We start from the raw sequence: 22233 nt of genomic DNA, 5'->3' as shown, positions 1-22233 counted from the left end.
AAATCAGGCGACAGCGAAATAGGCATTATTTTTGTTCGCTTTTATTGAAAACAAAAACAGCTACATTTCTGTGTTCACAGTATAAGAATTAGTAATAGTAAGAATTTACTTTTAACTTAATTGTACACTTATGACTATATGAGAACATTTTTGTGTTATGTTTTTGTCATAAAAAATATAAATCTTTGTTATGTTTAAAACTATGCCAACATAGTGCATTCGTGAATTGTGACTTTATTATTTAATCAATGTCTTCGTAAATGATACTGAATGAAAAAAAAGAACATACCACAGCTATGACGTCACTGTGTCAGAAACGGTTTATACGAGCAGTAAAGCATCTATTGACCTGCTGTTCATCTGAACATGAAAAAACATTGATGTGGCCCAAAAGTATATATAACTTTCAGTCTGGTTCATTTCTAGGTTTCTGCCTAATTCTCGACACAACCAGGGAGTTTTTCCTAGCCATTGGGCATCCATTCTAGGAAAAATGGCTTGCTCCTTGGGGTTTCAGCCTGTGTAACTGTAAAATCACTTTGTGAAAACTGCTGATGTAAAAAGGACTTTAAAAAAACAAAGATCTTGGGGTTTTGTGATAAACTGTCAATATACCATGGCTAAGCCCTGTGTCCAGGCACTCTGCAATGCATTGTGCTAGTGTTGCTCGCTTGTAATCATGACACGAGGACTTTGCAGCAGTTTTGAACGTAGCATGGTCATATAAAGAAAGCTCAGGTTATTAAATGGATAATTGTTGCTATAAAAATATATGTTAATCCAGTCAATAAAACATGTATAGTACAACTAAGGCTTTCATTTTATTACTAATTAAAATTGCAGGTAATATCAGAAAGGTAATCAAAACATTATTCATTTTTTATCATAATTAAAAATAAATAAAGATTCCTGATGTCACTGAAATATGATTTCTGCAAAAAAAGGAAAAAATAATTTCACATGGAGTACTTCTGCATTCATATGTTTAGAACATTCATTCATTCATTCATTCATCTTCTTCCGCTTATCCGGGGCCGGGTCGCGGGGGCAGCAGTCTAAGCAGAGATGCCCAGACTTCCCTCTCCCCAGACACTTCCTCCAGCACTTCCGGTGGGACACCGAGGCGTTCCCAGGCCAGCCGGGAGACATAGTCCCTCCAGCGTGTCCTAGGTCTTCCCCGGGGTCTCCTCCCGGTGGGACGGGACCGGAACACCTTCCCAGGAAGGCGTTCCGGAGGCATCCGAAACAGATGCCCAAGCCACCTCAGCTGACCCCTCGATGTGGAGGAGCAGCGGCTCTACTCCGAGCTCCTCCCAGGTGACCGAGCTTCTCACCCTATCTCTAAGGGATCGCCCAGCCACCCTGCGGAGAAAGCTCATTTCGGCCGTCTGTATCCGGGATCTTGTCCTTTCGGTCATGACCCAAAGCTCATGACCATAGGTGAGAGTAGGAACGTAGATTGACCGGTAAATCGAGAGCTTCGCCTTACGGCTCAGCTCTTTTTCACCACGACAGACCGATACATCGACCGCATTACTGCAGAAGCTGCACCGATCCGTCTGTCAATCTCCCGTTCCATCCTTCCCTCACTCGTGAACAAGACCCCTAGATACTTAAACTCCTCCACTTGAGGCAAGCACTCTTCACCAACCTGAAGTGGGCAAGCCACCCTTTTCCGACTGAGGACCATGGCCTCGGATTTGGAGGTACTGATTCTCATCCTCACCACTTCACATTCGGCTGCAAACCGTCCCAGTGCATGCTGAATGTCCTGGTTTGAAGGGGCCAACACAACAACATCATCCGCAAAGAGCAAAGACGAAATCGTGTGGTCCCCAAACCTGACACCCTCCGGCCCCTGGCTGCGCATAGAAATTCTGTCCATAAAAATTATGAACAGAACCGGTGACAAAGGGCAGCCCTGCCGCAGTCCAACATGCACTGGGAGCAAGTCTGACTTACTGCCGGCAATGCGGACCAAGCTCCTACTTCAGTCGTATAGGGACCTGACAGCCCTTAGCAAAGGACCCAGGACCCCATATTCCCGAAGCACCCTCCACAGGACGCCGCGAGGGACACAGTCGAATGCCTTCTCCAAATCCACAAAACACATGTGGACTGGTTGGGCAAACTCCCATGAACCCTCCAACACCCCGTAGAGGGTATAGAGCTGGTCCAGTGTTCCACGGCCCGGACGAAAACCACACTGTTCCTCCTGAATCCGAGGTTCTACTATCGGCCGTATTCTCCTCTCCAGAACCCTGGCATAGACTTTCCCGGGGAGGCTGAGAAGTGTGATCCCCCTATAGTTGGAACACACCCTCCGGTCCCCCTTTTTAAAAAGAGGGACCACCACCCCGGTCTGCCATCCCAGAGGCACTGTCCCCGACCGCCACGCGATGTTGCACAGGCGTGTCAACCAAGACAGCCCCACAACATCCAGAGACTTGAGGTACTCAGGGCGGATCTCATCCACCCCCGGTGCCTTGCCACCGAGGAGTTTCTTGACCACCTCAGTGACTTCAGCCCGGGTGATGGACGAGTCCACCTCTGAGTCCTCATCCTCTGCTTCCTCAATGGAAGACGTGACAGCGGGATTGAGGAGATCCTCGAAGTACTCCTTCCACCGCCCGACGACATCCCCAGTTGAGGTCAACAGCTGCCCACCTCTACTGTAAACAGTGTTGGTAGGGCACTGTTTCCCTCTACTGAGGCGCCGGACGGTTTGCCAGAATCTCTTGTGGGCCAGCCGATAGTCCTTCTACCCGTCAGCTGCCTCAGGAGTCCCACAAGCCAACCAGGCCTGATAGGTCTTCTTCTTCAGCTTGACGGCATCCCTTACTTCCGGTGTCCACCACCGGGTTCGGGGATTGCCGCCTCAACAGGCACCAGAGACCTTACGGCCACAGCTCCGAGCGGCCGCTTCGACAATGGCGGTGGAGAACATGGTCCACTCGGATGTTTAGAACATGTCCTGATTAATTAGTTAGTTAATTATCTCCCCATCACAGTTCTATTTCATATGAATGGAAAACTGGAGAAACTCCTTGTTAATTGTGGCATGTCATAAAGCTCAGGAAAACACATCACAGCCACTAGAATTGTTTAGGTTAATAACTCTAGTGTACAAAAAAAATTTGCTTTTGATTAATGGACAGACACCCTAAAATCCTGTGATTGGTTAGCGCCTTGTAAACATTGCGGGGGATTTGCAAAAAGTTTCAAAAAGCCAGATTAACTAAACAGAAGAGGACATGACAACATGTTTACAATAAAAACATAGTTATTGTGCAAGGTTTCCAAGAAAGTTCACTCACCCACATATCGATATCTTGATGCCCATGTGAGGCCATGGGCCCTGTACATCATTAATAATAGTATTACTTCAGATTAGTCAGTCTGTCACAATTTACCCATAACACAGTTTGGTTTTGATCCTCTCGAACACGACCGCTGGCTCGGGAGGAAGTCCAGCGTGGGGAATTGGGGCCCAGGGATGAAGGCATTTTTCACCCTTGAGTGAGCTTTGTGATATGAAGCACACCGCCTTGGTGAAATGTGCACCAGAGGACACTTCTCAATCTTTGACTCTCCCAGAGCAGCTGAGAAGTTCGTGGGGTGGTGGAAGGCCATACTTGATCATACAGATTTTTTTAAGGCTGTTAGTCAGCATGGTGTTTTTAAGGCTTGGGTTCAATTGTAAGTGAAAATTGAATTAAATATAAGTGTACTTCAATTTATTTCATGAACTGACTAACTTTGAGTCGGCTCCAACTTGAATGCGTTTTTTCCTTGAGGCCCCGCCTCCTCTACACAGTGGCCCGTTTAGGGCTCAAAAGGTTTCTTCTGTCGCTGTCGTGGCAACATGTTTTTTAACTGGTAGCTGCCTGTGCGGTTGTGTTTGTAGTTGTAGAGGTAGAAGGATCCGAAAAACATTGTCAGGATCACCACACCTGCAAAAACCAGGCCCACTATGATATGCAGGTAGGTCACTATAATGAGAGAAGGGAGAGAGGGAGAGAGGGAAGGAGAGAGAAGGAGAGGAATGAAGGAGGGAGAGGAGAGAGAAGGGATGGCAGGAGAGAGAAGGAGAGAAATGAAGGAGGGCAGGAGAGAGGAGAGAAAAGGGATAAAGGAAGATGGATCAGTCAACACATTAAACAACCTATCAATCAATCAGAAAGGCAACCAATCAAACATCCAACCTACAAACCAGCCAACCAATCAATCAGAAAGGCAACCAATCAAACATCCAACCAATCAAACATCTAACCTACAAACCAGCCAACCAATCAATCAGAAAGGCAACCAATCAAACATCCCACCAATCAAACATCCAACCTACAAACCAGCCAACCAATCAAACAGAAAGGCAACCAATAAATCAGAAAGGCAACCTACAAACCAGCCAACCAATCAAACATCCAACCTACAAACCAGCCAACTAATCCTTCTTACCTGTCACCTTCACGTCAACAGTCCAGGTGCTGTTCCCCACCTCATTGGTGGCGATGCAGGTGTAATTTCCAGCCTGAGACCTAGCTATGTGGGTGACGTTCACTACAGATCCCTCTGCTCTGGTGATGGAGGTGGGGCCTGCTTGGGGGACCACCCACCGGTACGAGGGGGTGGGGTTACCTTCTGCTTGGCAGCGGAGAGATAAGTTGTCACCCTCTTTGATCTCTGACGATCCTTCTGGAGTCACAGAGATGTTGGGCTTGTCTAGTGGGCGGGGTGGGGGGGCAAAATTAAGAGACCATTTAGAGAATTTAAAGACAGAAATTACTTTCCAGTGAGTCACATATACTGGGGAGAGTCCATGGTCTCATTTGCATGCTGAGAAATTGGATGCCTCAACCAATGGTTGAGTGCCATGTCATTGACTGACAGATTCATATAACACATGATGTGGTTAGCTGTTGAATACCTATCCAAGCATTGTAGCAAAGAAATATACACTCACCTAAAGGATTATTAGGAACACCATACTAATACTGTGTTTGGCCCCCTTTCGCCTTCAGAACTGCCTTAATTCTATGTGGCATTGATTCAACAAGGTGCTGAACACATTCTTTAGAAATGTTGGCCCATATTGATAGGATAGCATCTTGCAGTTGATGGAGCTTTGTGGGATGCACATCCAGGGCATGAAGCTCCCGTTCCACCACATCCCAAAGATGCTCTATTGGGTTGAGATCTGGTGACTGTGGGGGCCATTTCAGTACAGTGAACTCATTGTCATGTTCAAGAAACCAATTTGAAATTATTCGAGCTTTGTGACATGGTGCATTATCCTGCTGGAAGTAGCCATCAGAGGATGGGTACATGGTGGTCATAAAGGGATGGACATGGTCAGAAACAATGCCCAGGTAGGCTGTGGCATTTAAACAATGCCCAATTGGCACTAAGGGGCCTAAAGTGTGCCAAGAAAACATCCCCCACACCATTACACCACCACCACCAGCCGGCACAGTGGTAACAAGGCATGGTGGATCCATGTTCTCATTCTGTTTACGCCAAATTCTGACTCTACCATCTGAATGTCTCAACAGAAATCGAGACTCATCAGACCAGGCAACATTCTTCCAGTCTTCAAGTGTCCAATTTTGGTGAGCTCGTGCCAATTGTAGCCTCTTTTTCCTATTTGTAGTGGAGATGAGTGGTACCCGGTGGGGTCTTCTGCTGTTGTAGCCCATCCGCCTCAAGGTTGTGCGTGTTGTGGCTTCACAAATGCTTTGCTGCATACCTCGGTTGTAACGAGTGATTATTTCAGTCAAAGTTGCTCTTCTATCAGCTTGAATCAGTCGGCCCATTCTCCTCTGACCTCTAGCATCAACAAGGCATTTTCCCTCTTCACACCATTCTTTGTAAACCCTAGAAATGGTTGTGCATGAAAATCCCAGTAACTGAGCAGATTGTGAAATACTCAGACCGGCCCGTCTGGCAACAACAACCATGCCACGCTCAAAATTGCTTAAATCACCTTTCTTTCCCATTCTGACATTCGGTTTGGAGTTCAGGAGATTGTCTTGACCAGGACCACACCCCTAAATGCATTGAAGCAACTGCCATGTGATTGGTTGATTAGATAATTGCATTAATGAGAAATTGAACAGGTGTTCCTAATAATCCTTTAGGTGAGTGTAGTTTTGTCAGTTGTCCAGAGGGCAGCCTTTAAAAATGGAGTCACATAGAAACAGATTAACTCATGCAGAAAGACGTTAACTATGGAGTCAGAGAAACAGAGACTCACAGAGCACTTTGAGAGTGAGGTGTTCTGACTCTTTTTTAGATGAAGGTTGTGGTCCCCTTTTTCCCAGTTCCAACCGAGCTGAACACCATAACTGAGCCCCATGGTCACCTCTACTGGGGGTGAACTGCAGGGTATATTCTCCACTGGTAGGTTCTTTGGTGGTATTCATTATTTGGGGTGGATGTGATCCTATCTCAGTTTTGATTAAATTGGCAGATGCTTTGTAGAAGGACACATAGAGGCTGTTAACAGGAGCAACCTCCTGGACGTGACACTTAAACTCATACTGCCTCCCCTCAACCATCTGATCTGGAAGACCTGACATGGACACTTTGGTTGGAAGCTCTGTGGAGGAATGGAAACACTCAGATTAAAATCAGTAGAACCACATCCAGAGATCCCAGTGAAAATAGTATGATATATTATGATCAGAGAGATCACTCACTGTAATGAACATAAGAAATATCAGTGAAACATAAATTATTGGTGTAATTTAGACACCAATGCTGACAGATGTTAACAATGGAGTCACAGAGAAACAGACTGACTCATACAGACAGACATTAACAATGGAGTCACAGAGAAACAGATCCAGAGTAGGAAGAGAGTAGGAAGGGCAGGTGGGTGTGAGGGGTAGAAAGGGATAGAAGAAGGATAAAGATGGATCGGTCAACACATTGAACAATCAACCAATCTGTCAGAAATGTAACCAATCAAACATCCAATTTCCAAACCAACCAATCAAACAGAAAGGCAACCAATCAAACAGAAAGGCAACCAATCAATCAGAAAGGTAACCATGCAATCATCCAACCTACAAACCAGCCAACCAATCCTTCTTACCTGTCACCTTCACGTCAACAGTCCAGGTGCTGTTCCCCACCTCATTGGTGGCGATGCAGGTGTAATTTCCAGCCTGAGACCTAGCTATGTGGGTGACGTTCACTACAGATCCCTCTGCTCTGGTGATGGAGGTGGGGCCTGCTTGGGGGACCACCCACCGGTACGAGGGGGTGGGGTTACCTTCTGCTTGGCAGCGGAGAGATAAGTTGTCACCCTCTTTGATCTCTGACGATCCTTCTGGAGTCACAGAGATGTTGGGCTTGTCTAGTGGGCGGGGTGGGGGGGCAAAATTAAGAGAGAATTTAGAGAATTTAAAGACAGAAATTACTTTCTAGTGAGTCACATTTACACTGGTGAGAGTCTATGGTTATGTTTCCCTGCTTAGAAGTTGGATGCATCAACCAATGGTTGCGTGCCACATCACTGACTGACCGATTACTGTAATATAACACATGATGTGGTTAACTGTAAAATACCTATCCAGGCACTGTAGCTAAGAAATATAGTCTATGTCAGTTGTCTAGCAGGCAGACACTAACAATGGAGTCACAGAGAAACAGAGACTCACAGAGCACGTTGAGGGTGAGGTGTTCTGACTCTTTTTTAGGAGAAGGTTGCGGTCCCTCTTCTCCCAGTTCCAACCGAGCTGAACACCACAACTGGGCCTCATGGTCACCTCTACTGGGGGTGAACTGCAGGGTATATTCTCCACTGGTAGGTTCTTTGGTGGTATTCATTATTTGGGGTGGATGTGATCCTATCTCAGTTTTGATTAAATAGGTAGATGCTTTGTAGAAGGACACATAGAGGCTGTTAACAGGAGCAACCTCCTGGACGTGACACTTAAACTCATACTGCCTCCCCTCAAACATCTGATCTGGAAGACCTGACATGGACACTTTGGTTGGAAGCTCTGTGGAGGAATGGAAACACTCAGATTAAAATCAGTAGAACCACATCCAGAGATCCCAGTGAAGATAGTATGAGAAAGTATAATCAGAGAGATCACTCACTGTAAACTGTGATGTTCAGTGTTTTCTGACACTTCCCTCCGTCTGTAAAACAGACCGGCTTTATCAACCATTCAGTCAACCTGTCAAAACAAATCAAACTTAATTTTAATGAATTGTTACGTTATTATAACATTATTAAAAAATATAACATGAAGGAAATATAAACAGGAGAAAATAGCAGATATAATAAATGTCCATAAAACAATAATAATTTCTAGGGGCAAACTGCAGTTCAAACAATGACAAACTGCTCCAGTGGTCTAGGGTGGTCCAGTGGTCTAGGGTGGTCTAGGGTGGTCCAGTGGTCTAGGGTGGTCCAGGGTGGTCCAGTGGTCTAGGGTGGTCCAGTGGTCTAGGGTAGTCTAGGTTGGTCTAGTGTGATCACATAGTCTTTGGTTTCTCAAAAGGTCTTTAATAATCTAAACCAAATCTGGTCCTCTTACCTATTTACCGTCCACAGCATGAACGGCAGTTCTGTGTCTGACAAAGACAACCCTCCTTCGGTTGCCTCCCAGCCCATAGGCTGAGGTCTCTCTGGGGTGCAGTTAGCGGAGGCTGGGTCTCCATGCTTCACCACCACCCTGGCCGGACTGATTTCCAGGCACTCAGCATCTGGAAGACAATGGTGATGTTAAAAACTAACCAGGACAGTGTTATTGTTCCATGTTAACCTCTCTGTGTGTTGACCAACAACATTCCTCTTCTAGAAACCTAAAAGAGTCACACATACACTACCGTTCAAATGTTTGGGTTCACTTACAAACGTCCTTGTTTTCAAAAGAAAAGCACATTAGTTGTCCATTAAAACTGCATCAAATCGATCAGAAATACAGTGTAGACATTGCTAATGTTGTAAATGACTGTTGTTGCCACGGTATCACGGTCATGACATGAGAAGCAGAGCAAGTGAAGGGAAACACTATTATTATTACGCACAAAAACTGCAATAATAATAGAGGGAAGCCCCGATGCAGAACTGAGCAAGAAGATAAATACACTCACCTAAAGGATTATTAGGAACACCATACTAATACTGTGTTTGACCCCCTTTCGCCTTCAGAACTGCCTTAATTCTACGTGGCATTGATTCAACAAGGTGCTGAAAGCATTCTTTAGAAATGTTGGCCCATATTGATAGGATAGCATCTTGCAGTTGATGGAGATTTGTGGGATGCACATCCAGGGCACGAAGCTCCCGTTCCACCACATCCCAAAGATGCTCTATTGGGTTGAGATCTGGTGACTGTGGGGGCCATTTCAGTACAGTGAACTCATTGTCATGTTCAAGAAACCAATTTGAAATGATTCGAGCTTTGTGACATGGTGCATTGTCCTGCTGGAAGTAGCCATCAGAGGATGGGTACATGGTGGTCATAAAGGGATGGACAAGGTCAGAAACAATGCTCAGGTAGGCCGTGGCATTTAAACAATGCCCAATTGGCACTAAGGGGCCTAAAGTGTGCCAAGAAAACATCCCCCACACCATTACTCCACCACCACCAGCAGCCTGCACAGTGGTAACAAAGCATGATGGACCCATGTTCTCATTCTGTTTATGCCAAATTCTGACTCTACCATCTGAATGTCTCAACAGAAATTCAGACTCATCAGAACAGGCAACATTCTTCCAGTCTTCAACTGTCCAATTTTGGTGAGCTTGTGCAAATTGTAGCCTCTTTTTGCTATTTGTAGTGGAGATGAGTGGTACCCGGTGGGGTCTTCTGTTGTTGTAGCCCATCCGCCTCAAGGTTGTGCATGTTGTGGCTTCACAAATGCTTTGCTGCATACCTCGGTTGTAATGAGTGGTTATTTCAGTCAAAGTTGCTCTTCTATCAGCTTGAATCAGTCGGCCCATTCTCCTCTGACCTCTAGCATCAACAAGGCTTTTTCGCCCACAGGACTGCCGCATACTGGATGTTTTTCCCTTTTCACACCATTCTTTGTAAACCCTAGAAATGGTTGTGCGTGAAAATCCCAGTAACTGAGCAGATTGTGAAATACTCAGACCGGCCCGTCTGGCACCAACAACCATGCCACGCTCAAAATTGCTAAAATCACCTTTCTTTCCCATTCTGACATTCAGTTTGGAGTTCAGGAGATTGTCTTGACCAGGACAACACCCCTTAATGCATTGAAGCAACTGCCATGTGATTGGTTGATTAGATAATTGCATTAATGAGAACAGGTGTTCATAATCCTTTAGGTGAGTGTACATTAGAGTCTAGTTTGAGAAACAGATGCCTCACAGGTCCTCAACTGGAAGCTTCATTAAATAGTTCCCGGAAAACCCCAGTCTCAATGTCAACAGTGAAGCGGTGACTCCGGGATGCTGGCCTTCTAGGGAGAGTTTCAAAAGAAAAAGCCATATCTCACACTGGTCAATGAAAAGAAACGATTAAGATGAGTAAAAGAAAGGATTAAGATGAGTAAAAGAACACAGACACTGGACAGAGGAAGAACTTTGCCAATTTTTGTTGCCTCACAGTATGGGTTCATGTTTTTGCTAACTTCAGCCAGGCTTGGATGTTTTTCTTTTTAAGAAAAGGCTTCCGTCTTGCCCCTTTACCCCACAGCCCATTCATATGAAGAATACGGAAGATTGTTGTCACAGACAGTACTTGCCAGAAATTCCTGCAGTTCCTTTAATATTGCTGTAGGCCTCTTGGAAGCCTCCCTGACATGAACAAGTGCACACACACACAATCAATATATTCCATGATAGCTCATACTATAAATATTACATTTTAAAAAACTGATAACTTCGAGTCAGATAGATCTCCAATAGTAATACAGTAACAAACACACGTACACACGCACACACTTCTAGGAAGTTGTGGGGGCATAATTTCCTAGAGAATTTGAAGGCCATATACCAGCACTTCTCAAAGTCCGGACTCCGGTCCGTATCCGGACCCAGAGGGAATCCAAAAAATATGGACGTAGTGTCCGTGACGTCACCCGTAGGTTTGTGAAGAGCAGTTTTGAAGCCTAAAGTGGGCGGAGCCAACCGTCGCCATTTTGGCAGCGCGTCAACGCACGTCACTCCCGGATAAACAGAAATGGGCAAAGAGGCGGGATGAGCTCAGCGAGGAGCCTGGATGCTGAAACCCATAGACATAATAAAGAGTAGACGCCGCATTGGCTGCTGGGGCGCGAGAAATACGGCCGCCATGTTTGACCGGTCATACTCCTATTTGCGTAGCAGCAGAAGCAACTATGGAGCATACTCCTGCTCATATCGGCGGACCATCGAAAGCAGGGCTCGGGGGATTACTTTTCACAAGTAAGATTTAACATTACCGTATTATTGGTTGTATTTTGTGACTAGAATATTACCAGAGAGTTGAGAAGGAGCAAGGATCTTTGATATTACTGTACTGAAATCGTATCCAGCTAGCTAGACTATGTTTACTGCACCAGCCGGTGTTCACCCAGCGAACTGAGACTTGATAAGTCATATTCTATAACACTGACTCAAAAATGCTATTGTAGAAATAAAGCAAATATTACTGGTATAACATTGGCCAGCTAATTATATATTCATATAAATAAAAGACGGTATTATCATTGTTGTGCAGTACTAGCTTAGCTAGTAACTTATTATTTTGGTGGTAGCTTCACTATTTTTAGAATCAAGTAACTTTTTTCAGTAGTAGTAACTCCTTTATTTACCAAGTAGCTTGGCCACACAATCCCGCTGACACGTCTTCCATTGAGGAAGCAGAGGATGAGGGCTCAGAGGTGGACTCGTCCATCACCCGGGCTGAAGTCACTGAGGTGGTCAAGAAACTCCTCGGTGGCAAGGCACCGGGGGTGGATGAGATCCGCCCTGAGTACCTCAAGTCTCTGGATGTTGTGGGGCTGTCTTGGTTGACACGCCTGTGCAACATCGCGTGGCGGTCGGGGACAGTGCCTCTGGGATGGCAGACCGGGGTGGTGGTCCCTCTTTATAAGAAGGGGGACCGGAGGGTGTGTTCCAACTATAGGGGGATCACACTTCTCAGCCTCCCCGGGAAAGTCTATGCCAGGGTTCTGGAGAGGAGAATACGGCCGATAGTAGAACCTCGGATTCAGGAGGAACAGTGTGGTTTTCGTCCGGGCCGTGGAACACTGGACCAGCTCTATACCCTCTACGGGGTGTTGGAGGGTTCATGGGAGTTTGCCCAACCAATCCACATGTGTTTTGTGGATTTGGAGAAAGCATTCGACTGTGTCCCTCGCGGCATCTTGTGGAGGGTGCTTGGGGAATATGGGGTCCTGGGTCCTTTGCTAAGGGCTGTCAGGTCCCTGTACAACCGAAGCAGGAGCTTGGTCCGCATTGCCGGCAGTAAGTCAGACTTGCTCCCAGTGCATGTTGGACTCCTGCAGGGCTGCCCTTTGTCACCGGTTCTGTTCGTAATTTTTATGGACAGAATTTCTAGGCGCAGCCAGGGGCCGGAGGGTGTCAGGTTTGGGGACCACACAATTTCGTCTCTGCTCTTTGCAGATGATGTTGTCGTGTTGGCCCCTTCTAACCAGGACCTTCAGCATGCACTGGGACGGTTTGCAGCCGAGTGTGAAGCGGTGGGGATGAAAATCAGTACCTCCAAATCTGAGGCCATGGTCCTCAGTCGGAAAAGGGTGGCTTGCCCACTTCAGGTTGGTGGAGAGTGCCTGCCTCAAGTGGAGGAGTTTAAGTATCTAGGGGTCTTGTTCACGAGTGAGGGAAGGATGGAACGGGAGATTGACAGACGGATCGGTGCAGCTTCTGCAGTAATGCAGTCGATGTATCGGTCTGTCGTGGTGAAGAAAGAGCTGAGCCGCAAGGCGAAGCTCTCGATTTACCAGTCAATCTACGTTCCTACTCTCACCTATGGTCATGAGCTTTGGGTCATGACCGAAAGGACAAGATCCCGGATACAGGCGGCCGAAATGAGCTTTCTCCGCAGGGTGGCCGGGCGATCCCTTAGAGATAGGGTGAGAAGCTCGGTCACCCGGGAGGAGCTCAGAGTAGAGCCGCTGCTCCTCCACATCGAGAGGGGTCAGCTGAGGTGGCTTGGGCATCTTTTTCGGATGCCTCCGGAACGCCTTCCTGGGAAGGTGTTCCGGTCCCGTCCCACCGGGAAGAGACCCCGGGGAAGACCTAGGACACGCTGGAGGGACTATGTCTCCCGGCTGGCCTGGGAACGCCTCGGTGTCCCCCCGGAAGAGCTAGAGGAAGTGTCTGGGGAGAGGGAAGTCTGGGCATCCCTGCTTAGACTGCTGCCCCCGCGACCCGGCCCCGGATAAAGCGGGAGAAGATGGATGGATGGATGGACTTGGCCACACAAGCTACTTTTCTTGTCATGTGAAATTAGCACAACTTAAAGTAGCTTCCTATTTAATGAACTAGCCTACTGCTGTGTTTGTGTAACTTTCTTTTTATATATATATATTTTTTGTGTTTTGTGTTACTTAGCTTGCTACATTTGACTGGGTGGTAGCTTTTGTGTAGTGAAGCTTTATTCATGACAGAGTAACTAATAGCTTAGCACTGCAATTTCCAAGTAACTTGCCCAACACTGTGTATTATTCACGTGTAATTCACCCTAACAAAAGTAAGTTACCTCTCATGTCTCATACCCACCACACTTAAAATAAAGGCAACAGAACATCTGATAGTAGAATGGTTTTCAAACAAGCTTATTATTTAGTTCAGCGGTATGTGCTCACCTACAGGTTCAGCCAAGATCACTTGGAGCTCCTATTTAATTCAATCAGAGCGTCAGGTAGGGTTGGTGTTCTTTTAATTACAATTTTGAAAATATACCTAATGAATATCTTTATGTCTTGTGAGTAATGTATGTATTGTGTGCCTGTTTTCCATATAAGGAGGCTGGAATAACAATCCATCGGCACTTCCAGGCCATCTTCCGCCGCCTGATGGTTCGGTGTGGTGTCTCACCTGTGTAAAGCACTATATAAATTATGTATTTTTTTTCATTATTATTTTAATATGGTGCTGAGTGCTGCAGAGAGGGTGATCCGCCAAGCTTCACCAATGCCAGCTCCTAAGGTGTCGACAGTCACAGACATCGTCCGGGAGGAGATTGGAACGGAGGATGTTTTTCTGCTTGGGGAACACATTGAGGAGACTCAGTTTGGCATCGACAACCATCATTCTGACTTGTTGTCAGTGGTTGTGTCTGTGTTTCTCAACTCACCTCTCTTGAACTGCAGAAAGGGAGCACGAGGAAGAACTGTCCTCTTTTTACTCATCACACATAGTATCTTTATCATATCTGTCATCATTCTGACAAGATTAACACTGAATCTGAAAGCAATGGCTTAAAACTGCCTGAAAACAATGGTCTGTCACATTTTATGTGAATACTGCTGTAAGTGTTGTTGGGTCTGTAAATACCTGTTTGTTTGTGTTTCATGAACTCTAGCCTCATGGTGTGTTTGAGCTTGGACTTCATCTGGCTTTTTCCTGAGACGAACTGCATTGTGGGATTGTTGACGTGCTGTACCCTGCCTGCTGTTACCTACCTGGCTACCTGCCAAACTTTTTCGAATTTACTCGATATAAACTAATTGGTCAAAATTCTATTTTAGAGTTTTACCAACGCAATATTTATCTGTTGACCTCTTACCCAACTTTTCTACACCGGGACTCTTTTTGGACATAATTAACAGAACTACTCACCCCTGAAAACCCGAGGCTAAGTATCATTACAATGCCTTTTCACTGTAATTGTTGTAGCAACAACACGGAGGAGAATGTTCGTCTTAAGTTAAAGATAGCAGAGTTAGAGGCTCGGCTTCTGACGCAAATGCCAGGCAAGGATTATGCTAGTGTAGAAATAGAAAAATCTGCGTCAGTGCCACCAGGTAGAAACGATAGTTTTGTTAGCCCCCCGGCACAGCTCCTGCAGCCGGGCAATAACTTTCTCTTGGTCACTGGGAAGAAATGCCGTCGTCCAGTTAAACCTGAATCGTTGCTAAAACCAACTGAGACTTTGAACAGGTTTTCCCCACTGGAGTCGGAGTCAAGACCCGAGCCGTCTTCGGAGGGGAATGGTCGGCAGGCATGTTCTACCGGTGGACTTGAAAAACTGAAAACTTTAGTCATTGGCGATTCCATCACACGCAGTATTAGACTAAAGAATCAGCCGGCGATCGTACATTGTTTACCGGGGGGCAGAGCCACCGACGTAGCCGCAAATCTGGGGTTGGTGCTAGCGAAGTCTAAAACTGGCAAGTATAGAGAGTACAGAGATATTGTTATCCACGTTGGCACCAACGATGTTAGGATGAAACAGTCAGAGGTTACGAAGCAGAACATAGCATCAGCGTGTAAATTAGCTAGAAAGATGTGTCGGCATCGAGTAATTGTCTCTGGCCCCCTCCCAGCTAGGGGTGGTGACGAGCTCTACAGCAGACTTGCGCAACTCAATCGCAGAGTTCTGCCCGTCGCAGGAGGTAGAGTTTGTAGATAACTGGCCTTCTTTTTGGGACTCTCCCAGAAATAGGGCCAGGCCTGATCTGCTGAGGAGCGACGGACTCCATCCTAGCTGGAGTGGTGCTCTTCTTTTGTCTAGGAACATTGACAGGAGTCTCACTCCTATAGCTTTAACATGAGATAGGGTGCAGGTCAGGCTGCAGGCTGTTAGCCAGCCTGCTAGCATAGTGGAGTCTGTCAATAGCATAGCCAGAGTAGTTAGTACAGCTTTACCTATTGCCACTGTGACTCGTTCCAGGCTGAGAAAAGTTAAACAAGGTAGTGCTAACAAAAACAACCTTATTAAGATAAAGCCTTCCTCCACCTCGGTCAAAAATAAAAATAATTGTATCACTTCGCATCTCAAAATGGGACTCCTAAATATTAGATCTCTTGCTCCAAAGGCAGTTGCGGTAAATGAATTAATCTCTGATCATAAACTAGATGCTATTGGTTTATGTGATACGTGGCTAAAGCCTAAAGAATTCACTGCCTTAAATGAGGCCTCTCCTCCTGGCTATACTAGTGATCATATCCCTCGTGCATCCCGAAAAGGAGGGGGTGTCGCAAATATTTATGACAGTAAATATAAACTTACTCTCAAACATATCACAGAGTTTCATTCTTTCGAAGTTTTACTCATGAAAGTTAACCAGGCCGATAAATCATTTTACATAGCTACTATTTATAGGCCCCCCGGGCCATACACATTGTTCCTCAATGAGTTTCCAGAATTCTTGTCTAACCTTGTAGTCATGGCAGATAGTATTCTAATTTTGGGCGATTTCAATATCCATATGGAAAACCCCCATGATCCTCTTCAAAAAGCCTTTCAAGCCATAATCGACTCAATGGGTTTCATCCAACATGTCTCAGGTCCAACACATTGCCACAATCATACCTTAGATTTAGTCCTGTCACGAGAAATAGATATTGTAGATCTAATAATTTACCCCCAAAATCCTGGATTATCGGATCACTGTCTTATTACATTTACCGTTAAAACAAGAAATTCACTTGCCCCCCAAACAATGAGTTTCAAAAGCCGTACTATAAATTCTCGGATTACAAATAAATTCCTTGATATTCTTACTAGTTCGCTCTTAAATGACAGAGTAAATAAATCTGTAAACGATCAAATCGAGGATCTAAACTCAATACATTAGACATAGTTGCACCACTAAAAACTAAAGAAATACGCAACAAGAAACTTGCTCCTTGGTACACCGACAATACTAGAGCACTTAAGCAAGCCTCCAGAAAATTGGAGCGAAAGTGGCGCTCCACCAAGTTGGAAGTATTCAGACTAGCCTGGATAGACAGTACAGTACAATACCGAAAATCACTCACGTCTGCTCGATCAGCTTATTTCTCCAACCTGATTGAGGCGAACAAAAACAATCCAAAATTTCTCTTTGATACAGTTGCAAAGTTAACAAAAAAGCAAAGCTTAGCATGTGAAGTGGGTCTTCACTTTAGTTGTAATGAATACATGAACTACTTTGATGAAAAGATCGTCACCATTAGAAAACAAATAACTGAATCCCTAAATAGTTATGGTCCTAAAAATCTCGGTTGTCCGGAAAATTTCCGGAGCCTCCCTGATCAGGTGTCAATGGGGACACTTGAGTTTTTTGATACCGTATCGCTCGACACATTTACAAAATTTGTAATGAGTTCTAAACCCACAAACTCTCAGCTAGACCCGATTCCTACAAAATTACTTAAGGAGTTATTTCCTGTGCTAGGTCAGCCAATGCTGAACATAATAAATTGCTCCCTTTCCTCCGGATGCGTACCAAACTCACTAAAAATTGCGGAAATTAAGCCTCTTCTAAAAAAATCTAATCTAGATCCCGACATATTAAACAATTATAGGCCAATATCGAACCTCCCGTTCCTCTCAAAAATCTTAGAAAAATGTGTTTCCCAACAACTGAATGCCTTCCTAAAGACAAAAAACATTTATGAAATATTCCAGTCTGGTTTTAGATCCCATCATAGTACTGAGACTGCACTCGTGAAGGTAACAAATGACCTTCTAATGGCCTCAGACAAAGGTTCCGCATCCGTCCTGTTGCTTCTTGATCTTAGTGCTGCTTTTGACACTATTGATCACTCCCTTCTCTTAGAGAGACTGGAAACCAATATTGGGCTACGTGGACATGTTCTAGCCTGGTTTAAATCTTATTTATCTGAAAGATATCAGTTCGTTAGTGTGGATGGCATATCCTCTGACAAGTCAAAGGTATGCTTTGGAGTTCCTCAAGGCTCGGTTCTGGGCCCATTACTTTTCTCACTATACATGCTCCCTCTGGGCGATGTAATCCGAAATCACAATATTAACTTTCACTGTTATGCTGATGACACACAGTTATATATTTCAATGAAGCATGGAGAAGCCCCTAAATTAGCTATTTTGGAAGCATGCGTTTCAGATATTAGGAAGTGGATGACAGAGAATTTCTTGCTCTTAAACTCAAATAAAACAGAAATGCTCCTTTTAGGACCCAAAAAACAAATAGCGTTGTTAGCAGATCTCACTGTGAACCTCGACGGCTGCATGGTCGTATCCCAAAAAACTGTAAAAAACCTTGGCGTTACCCTTGACCCTGACCTCTCCTTTGAAGAACATATAAAATATGTCTCAAGAGTTGCTTATTTTCATCTTCGAAACATCGCAAAAATTAGAAACTTCCTATCAAAAACTGATGCAGAAAAATTAATCCATGCTTTCGTTACTTCTAGATTAGATTACTGCAATGCTCTTATCTCTGGTTATCCAGACAAATTAATAAATAAACTTCAATTAGTGCTGCACACAGCTGCTAGAATCCTAACTAGAACAAAAAAATTTGAACACATTACTCCTGTCCTGGCATGCTTACATTGGCTGCCTGTTAGGGTTAGGGCTGATTTTAAGGTTTTACTCTTAACCTATAAATCAATACATGGACTTGCTCCTACTTACCTTGCTGAAATGATCCAGCCATATATACCTACACGTAACCTTAGATCGCAAGACGCAGGCCTTTTAATTGTACCTAGAATTTCTAAACAAACAATTGGCGGCAGGGCCTTTTCTCATAGAGCTCCACTCCTGTGGAATGATCTGCCAATTAAGGTTAGAAATGCAAACTCAGTGCAAACTTTCAAGTGTCTACTAAAAACTCATCTCTACAGCACGGTTTATAATTAGGTGTAGCCTGGCCCGGGGGCGTGAAGGTGACCAGTAGGCTTGATACTGTCCACCCTTGCTGTCTTGCCAGGTGGGCTCTCGTCGCCACTGGGATGCCCTCCCTCCAATGCCCTTCGGGGGAAGAGTCACTGGCTTGTTGTTGATTCTCTATTGCGCACTTGTGCAGTTGGGCTGTACGCTACTAGCAATACTCGGCCCTCATTCAGGGGGGTTGCGGTTGGTGGGTGTCCCTTTGGTTGATGCCTGGCAATGTGGTTGGATTGATTTCCTGCCTGTTGGGCCCTGTCCGGGGCCTCCCCCGGGTAGGGCCACAGTGTCACCGGACCCCCCCGTCTCAGTTTCCAAGGTGTTACGCTGCTATATTATTGTGCTGGGGGACATGAGGGATGTACTACTAACTTTTCTCAGTTTCCTCCAATTTTAAATTTTAGAAGGAGATGAGGTCCTGGTCCACACCTGCGGATTACCTGGTTTGGGGGGACCGTTGCTGTTCCTGTCCTTGTCCACCTGGTCATACTTCTGACCTAGTCTAAAATCAAATATACTCTGGATTTAGCCAAGAGAAATTTATTTATTATTCCAATTGGACTCTTAATATCTCACCCGGCACAGCCAGAAGAGGACTGGTCACCCCTCTGAGCCTGGGTCCTCTCTAGGTTTCTTCCTAAAATTCGACCTTCTTAGGGAGTTTTTCCTAGCCACTGAAATTCAACACTACTGTTGTTTGCTCCTTGGGGTTTAAGGCCGGGTGTCTCTGTAAAGCACTTTGTGACAACTGCTGTTGTAAAAAGCGCTTTATAAATACATTTTGATTGATTGATTGATTGATTGATTGTGTGTCTCCAGGAATCCAAATGTTGGTCTCCTTTACCTTACACTAAGTTTGTGAGCTTGTGTATAATGAAGTTTATCTTTACATTATGTCCTTGTTATTGTCTTAGCCCTGATCCCTTTCCCTCTGGGTTCTGAAAAGCACTTGTAACTGTGTTTTGAAAATTGCTACATTAATTAAGTTTGCAGACTTTTCAAGGGAGTTTCAACAAAGTAAATGTGTAGTTTAAATAAAAACAGTCACTTTTCATTTCATCCTGCTATTTTAGACTGGGACCCATGTGAGTATGTTGGGATGGGGGCTGTGAAATGAGAGAGAGAGAGAAATATATATTTCTGACTTTACTGCCACTATTTACACATTAGGTGTTTCAATCAGAATGATAGTCAAACTGGAAATGTTCCTGTTTTTCTCCCTTTTTGGGGATTATGTTCACAGTTTTGATGAATATAAAACTATGAATATTAAAATACGCCGAACCATGTGTCCTGTATCATAGCTACATGTATGACCCTTGCAGCAAAAAAACCCGCGTGAAAATCAGTAAGGTATTCACTGAGGTATGATTAATTAAATGCGCTGACAGGTCGTTTCACCTGCCAAAACAGATTACATTGAGTGGAGCAGCTGACCGGTCCAAGATGGCGGTCCCACGGCTCGTCAGCGCCAGTAGGCAGTAGCGGTCGATGCGGCCTATTCTTTATTATGTCTATGCTGAAACCTAGCTCGACGTGAACGAGTTTGCTCCAAGCGTGCCGCACAAGCCCTGAAAAGTGAAGCCAAAACGTCTCGATTGCCCCCTGGTGAGTGGTCCCAGTATAGGTCTATGTGTCCTTTTTTAGAGTCTATGGTTTGCTCAGGCTAAGCTAATGCTATATGCTACTGGCCTCCCACTAAGTGACTAACAGCTGACTTGAAGTAAAGCCAAAAGTTAAAGTTCATGTTTTTGCCCTTCGAAATACTATTAAGACATAGCTAAAAGTGAGACTGTGTATCGTGATGCTGTATTATTCTGCTAGTTAAAGTCTATTAACTTACAGTATTGCTGTGAGCCTGTGTTTCATGCACAAACGTCATATCAGCAAGCGCGGCATTGCACATCAAGTTCATAGAAAGCTTTATTCAGTCCATTTTATTTTGGCTGCCTCTCAAATCGGTCAAACCATATTTATTACCTAAGAAGTTCAAGTAAAGCACTGACACGTCCAGGAATTTGCATCTGACGGTACATAAGCATATCTAACGTTAGTCTGTTCAGTAAGAGCAACGGTACCGCAGAACGAGTGTAGCCTCTATATCTATAGACGTTTTACACGTTTTTAAATCTGGAATCTCCACACAAAAGCAACAAAATTGTAAGACATCCATGAGTGCATGTTCACAGAGGAAAACAACAGAAAAACAGCCCTGGTTGTTCTCTTGATACTCGACAACGACGGAATACAAAGGCGTGGGCGAAGGTATAATGCGTGTATTAAATTGTATGAAATAATCCAGGAAAAAAAGCAAGAACACGGCCGATATGTCCAGTTCAGCAGCTGGAATTAGCTGAGGAAGAAACGTGACGGCTGGCTAACAGCAGACAAACAGCTAGTGAGTGCGAGTGAGAGACCAACAGCAGCGGCAATCCACCTGTCAGTCAACGGAGTGGACCACGCCCTTAATTATGCAGACATTTTAATATTAATCAACTAAACGGATGAGTTATAAAAAAACAAACATAAAATGAATGTTAATTTGTTATACATGTTTATTAAAAACACATTTTGTAATTAGCAATAGTTCCGGACCTTTGTCATTGATGAAAATTCAGATTTGGACCTTTGAATGTAGACTTTGAGAACCCCTGCCGTATACTTTGACATCTCTCTTTTCATTCTATCGCAACCTACTTTGACCACCACTCAATATTTCAAATTTGTTTGAATTAAATCCAAAATACGATAATGTATTTAGAGTAACAAAAACAGAAAAAAAGCGATTATGCTAAAGACGAGTTGTACTCACCGGTGAATTCACAATACGACGACAATAATAAAACAAGTAGGACCAAGACAAACTCCATCCTCTTCTGAAAATCAACAACCGTCCCTCCGACAAGTATTTGTGGATTCTGTTTAGATCAGTTGCACAACAAAGACACTGTTGAAAGTGAAAGGGGATTTTCACCAATGGAAAATCCCAAACGGTCCTCTCATTACATCTCCCTGTTTAGTGTTCAGACTATAATCTCTATTTACCACACGCTCTTTGGGCCGAGTGGGACCGAGGTGGGACATTTAATCGAGGAGTGGTAACTACGTTGTAATTTCCAGAAAAAGTGACACTTCTTTATGCAGTCACTGTCAGTGGTGCGGATGCTTAATCTATCAGCGTCTTGTTAGCAATAATAAAGAAACCCTTCTGGGTCACGAAAATTAGGAATTTTTCAATTTAAAAAAGAGACCAATTATTACTTCAAAACGGTGATAAATTGAGTTCATTAATTGTTTAAGAAAACGTAGCTCTCAAAACATTGACAACAATTCAAATATGATCATATTTAAGAGTAATTTCGATAAAAAGTGGGTATTAAAACCCGCTCCAAGGGCAAAACTCAGACAATGCCAATGACTGAATATGGAATACATA

The 22233-nt window shown here is 44.5% G+C and overlaps 1 protein-coding gene across 1 annotated transcript; it reads right to left on the bottom strand.

The window, feature by feature from the left end:
- Positions 1-2898: 2898 nt before the first annotated feature.
- Positions 2899-21703, bottom strand: LOC114839781 (intercellular adhesion molecule 3-like). Its single transcript, XM_029122105.2, has 8 exons — positions 21610-21703; positions 8553-8721; positions 8110-8189; positions 7665-8009; positions 7097-7360; positions 6254-6598; positions 4459-4722; positions 2899-3992 (listed from the first exon to the last, which is right to left on the bottom strand). The coding sequence occupies exons 1-8, from the start codon at positions 21665-21667 to the stop codon at positions 3826-3828; spliced, it is 1692 nt and encodes a 563-aa protein (XP_028977938.2). The 5' UTR covers positions 21668-21703; the 3' UTR covers positions 2899-3825.
- Positions 21704-22233: the final 530 nt, after the last annotated feature.

The sequence above is a fragment of the Esox lucius genome, chromosome 9, assembly GCF_011004845.1.
Source record: "Esox lucius isolate fEsoLuc1 chromosome 9, fEsoLuc1.pri, whole genome shotgun sequence".
NCBI lineage: Eukaryota > Metazoa > Chordata > Actinopteri > Esociformes > Esocidae > Esox > Esox lucius.
The sequence above is the reverse complement of the archived record's forward strand: the minus strand, read 5'-3'. Positions and strand labels throughout refer to the sequence as shown.

Excerpts from the sequence above, each read along its gene's own strand:
- LOC114839781 (XM_029122105.2), bottom strand. The coding sequence starts at position 21,667 with ATGGAGTTTGTCTTGGTCCTACTTGTTTTATTATTGTCGTCGTATTGT. Across the intron at positions 8,010-8,109 it reads ACTGAACATCACAGTTTACA|AGCTTCCAACCAAAGTGTCC; the intron begins GTGAGTGATCTC and ends ATTCCTCCACAG. Across the intron at positions 7,361-7,664 it reads CCTCACCCTCAACGTGCTCT|ACAAGCCCAACATCTCTGTG; the intron begins GTGAGTCTCTGT and ends CCCGCCCACTAG.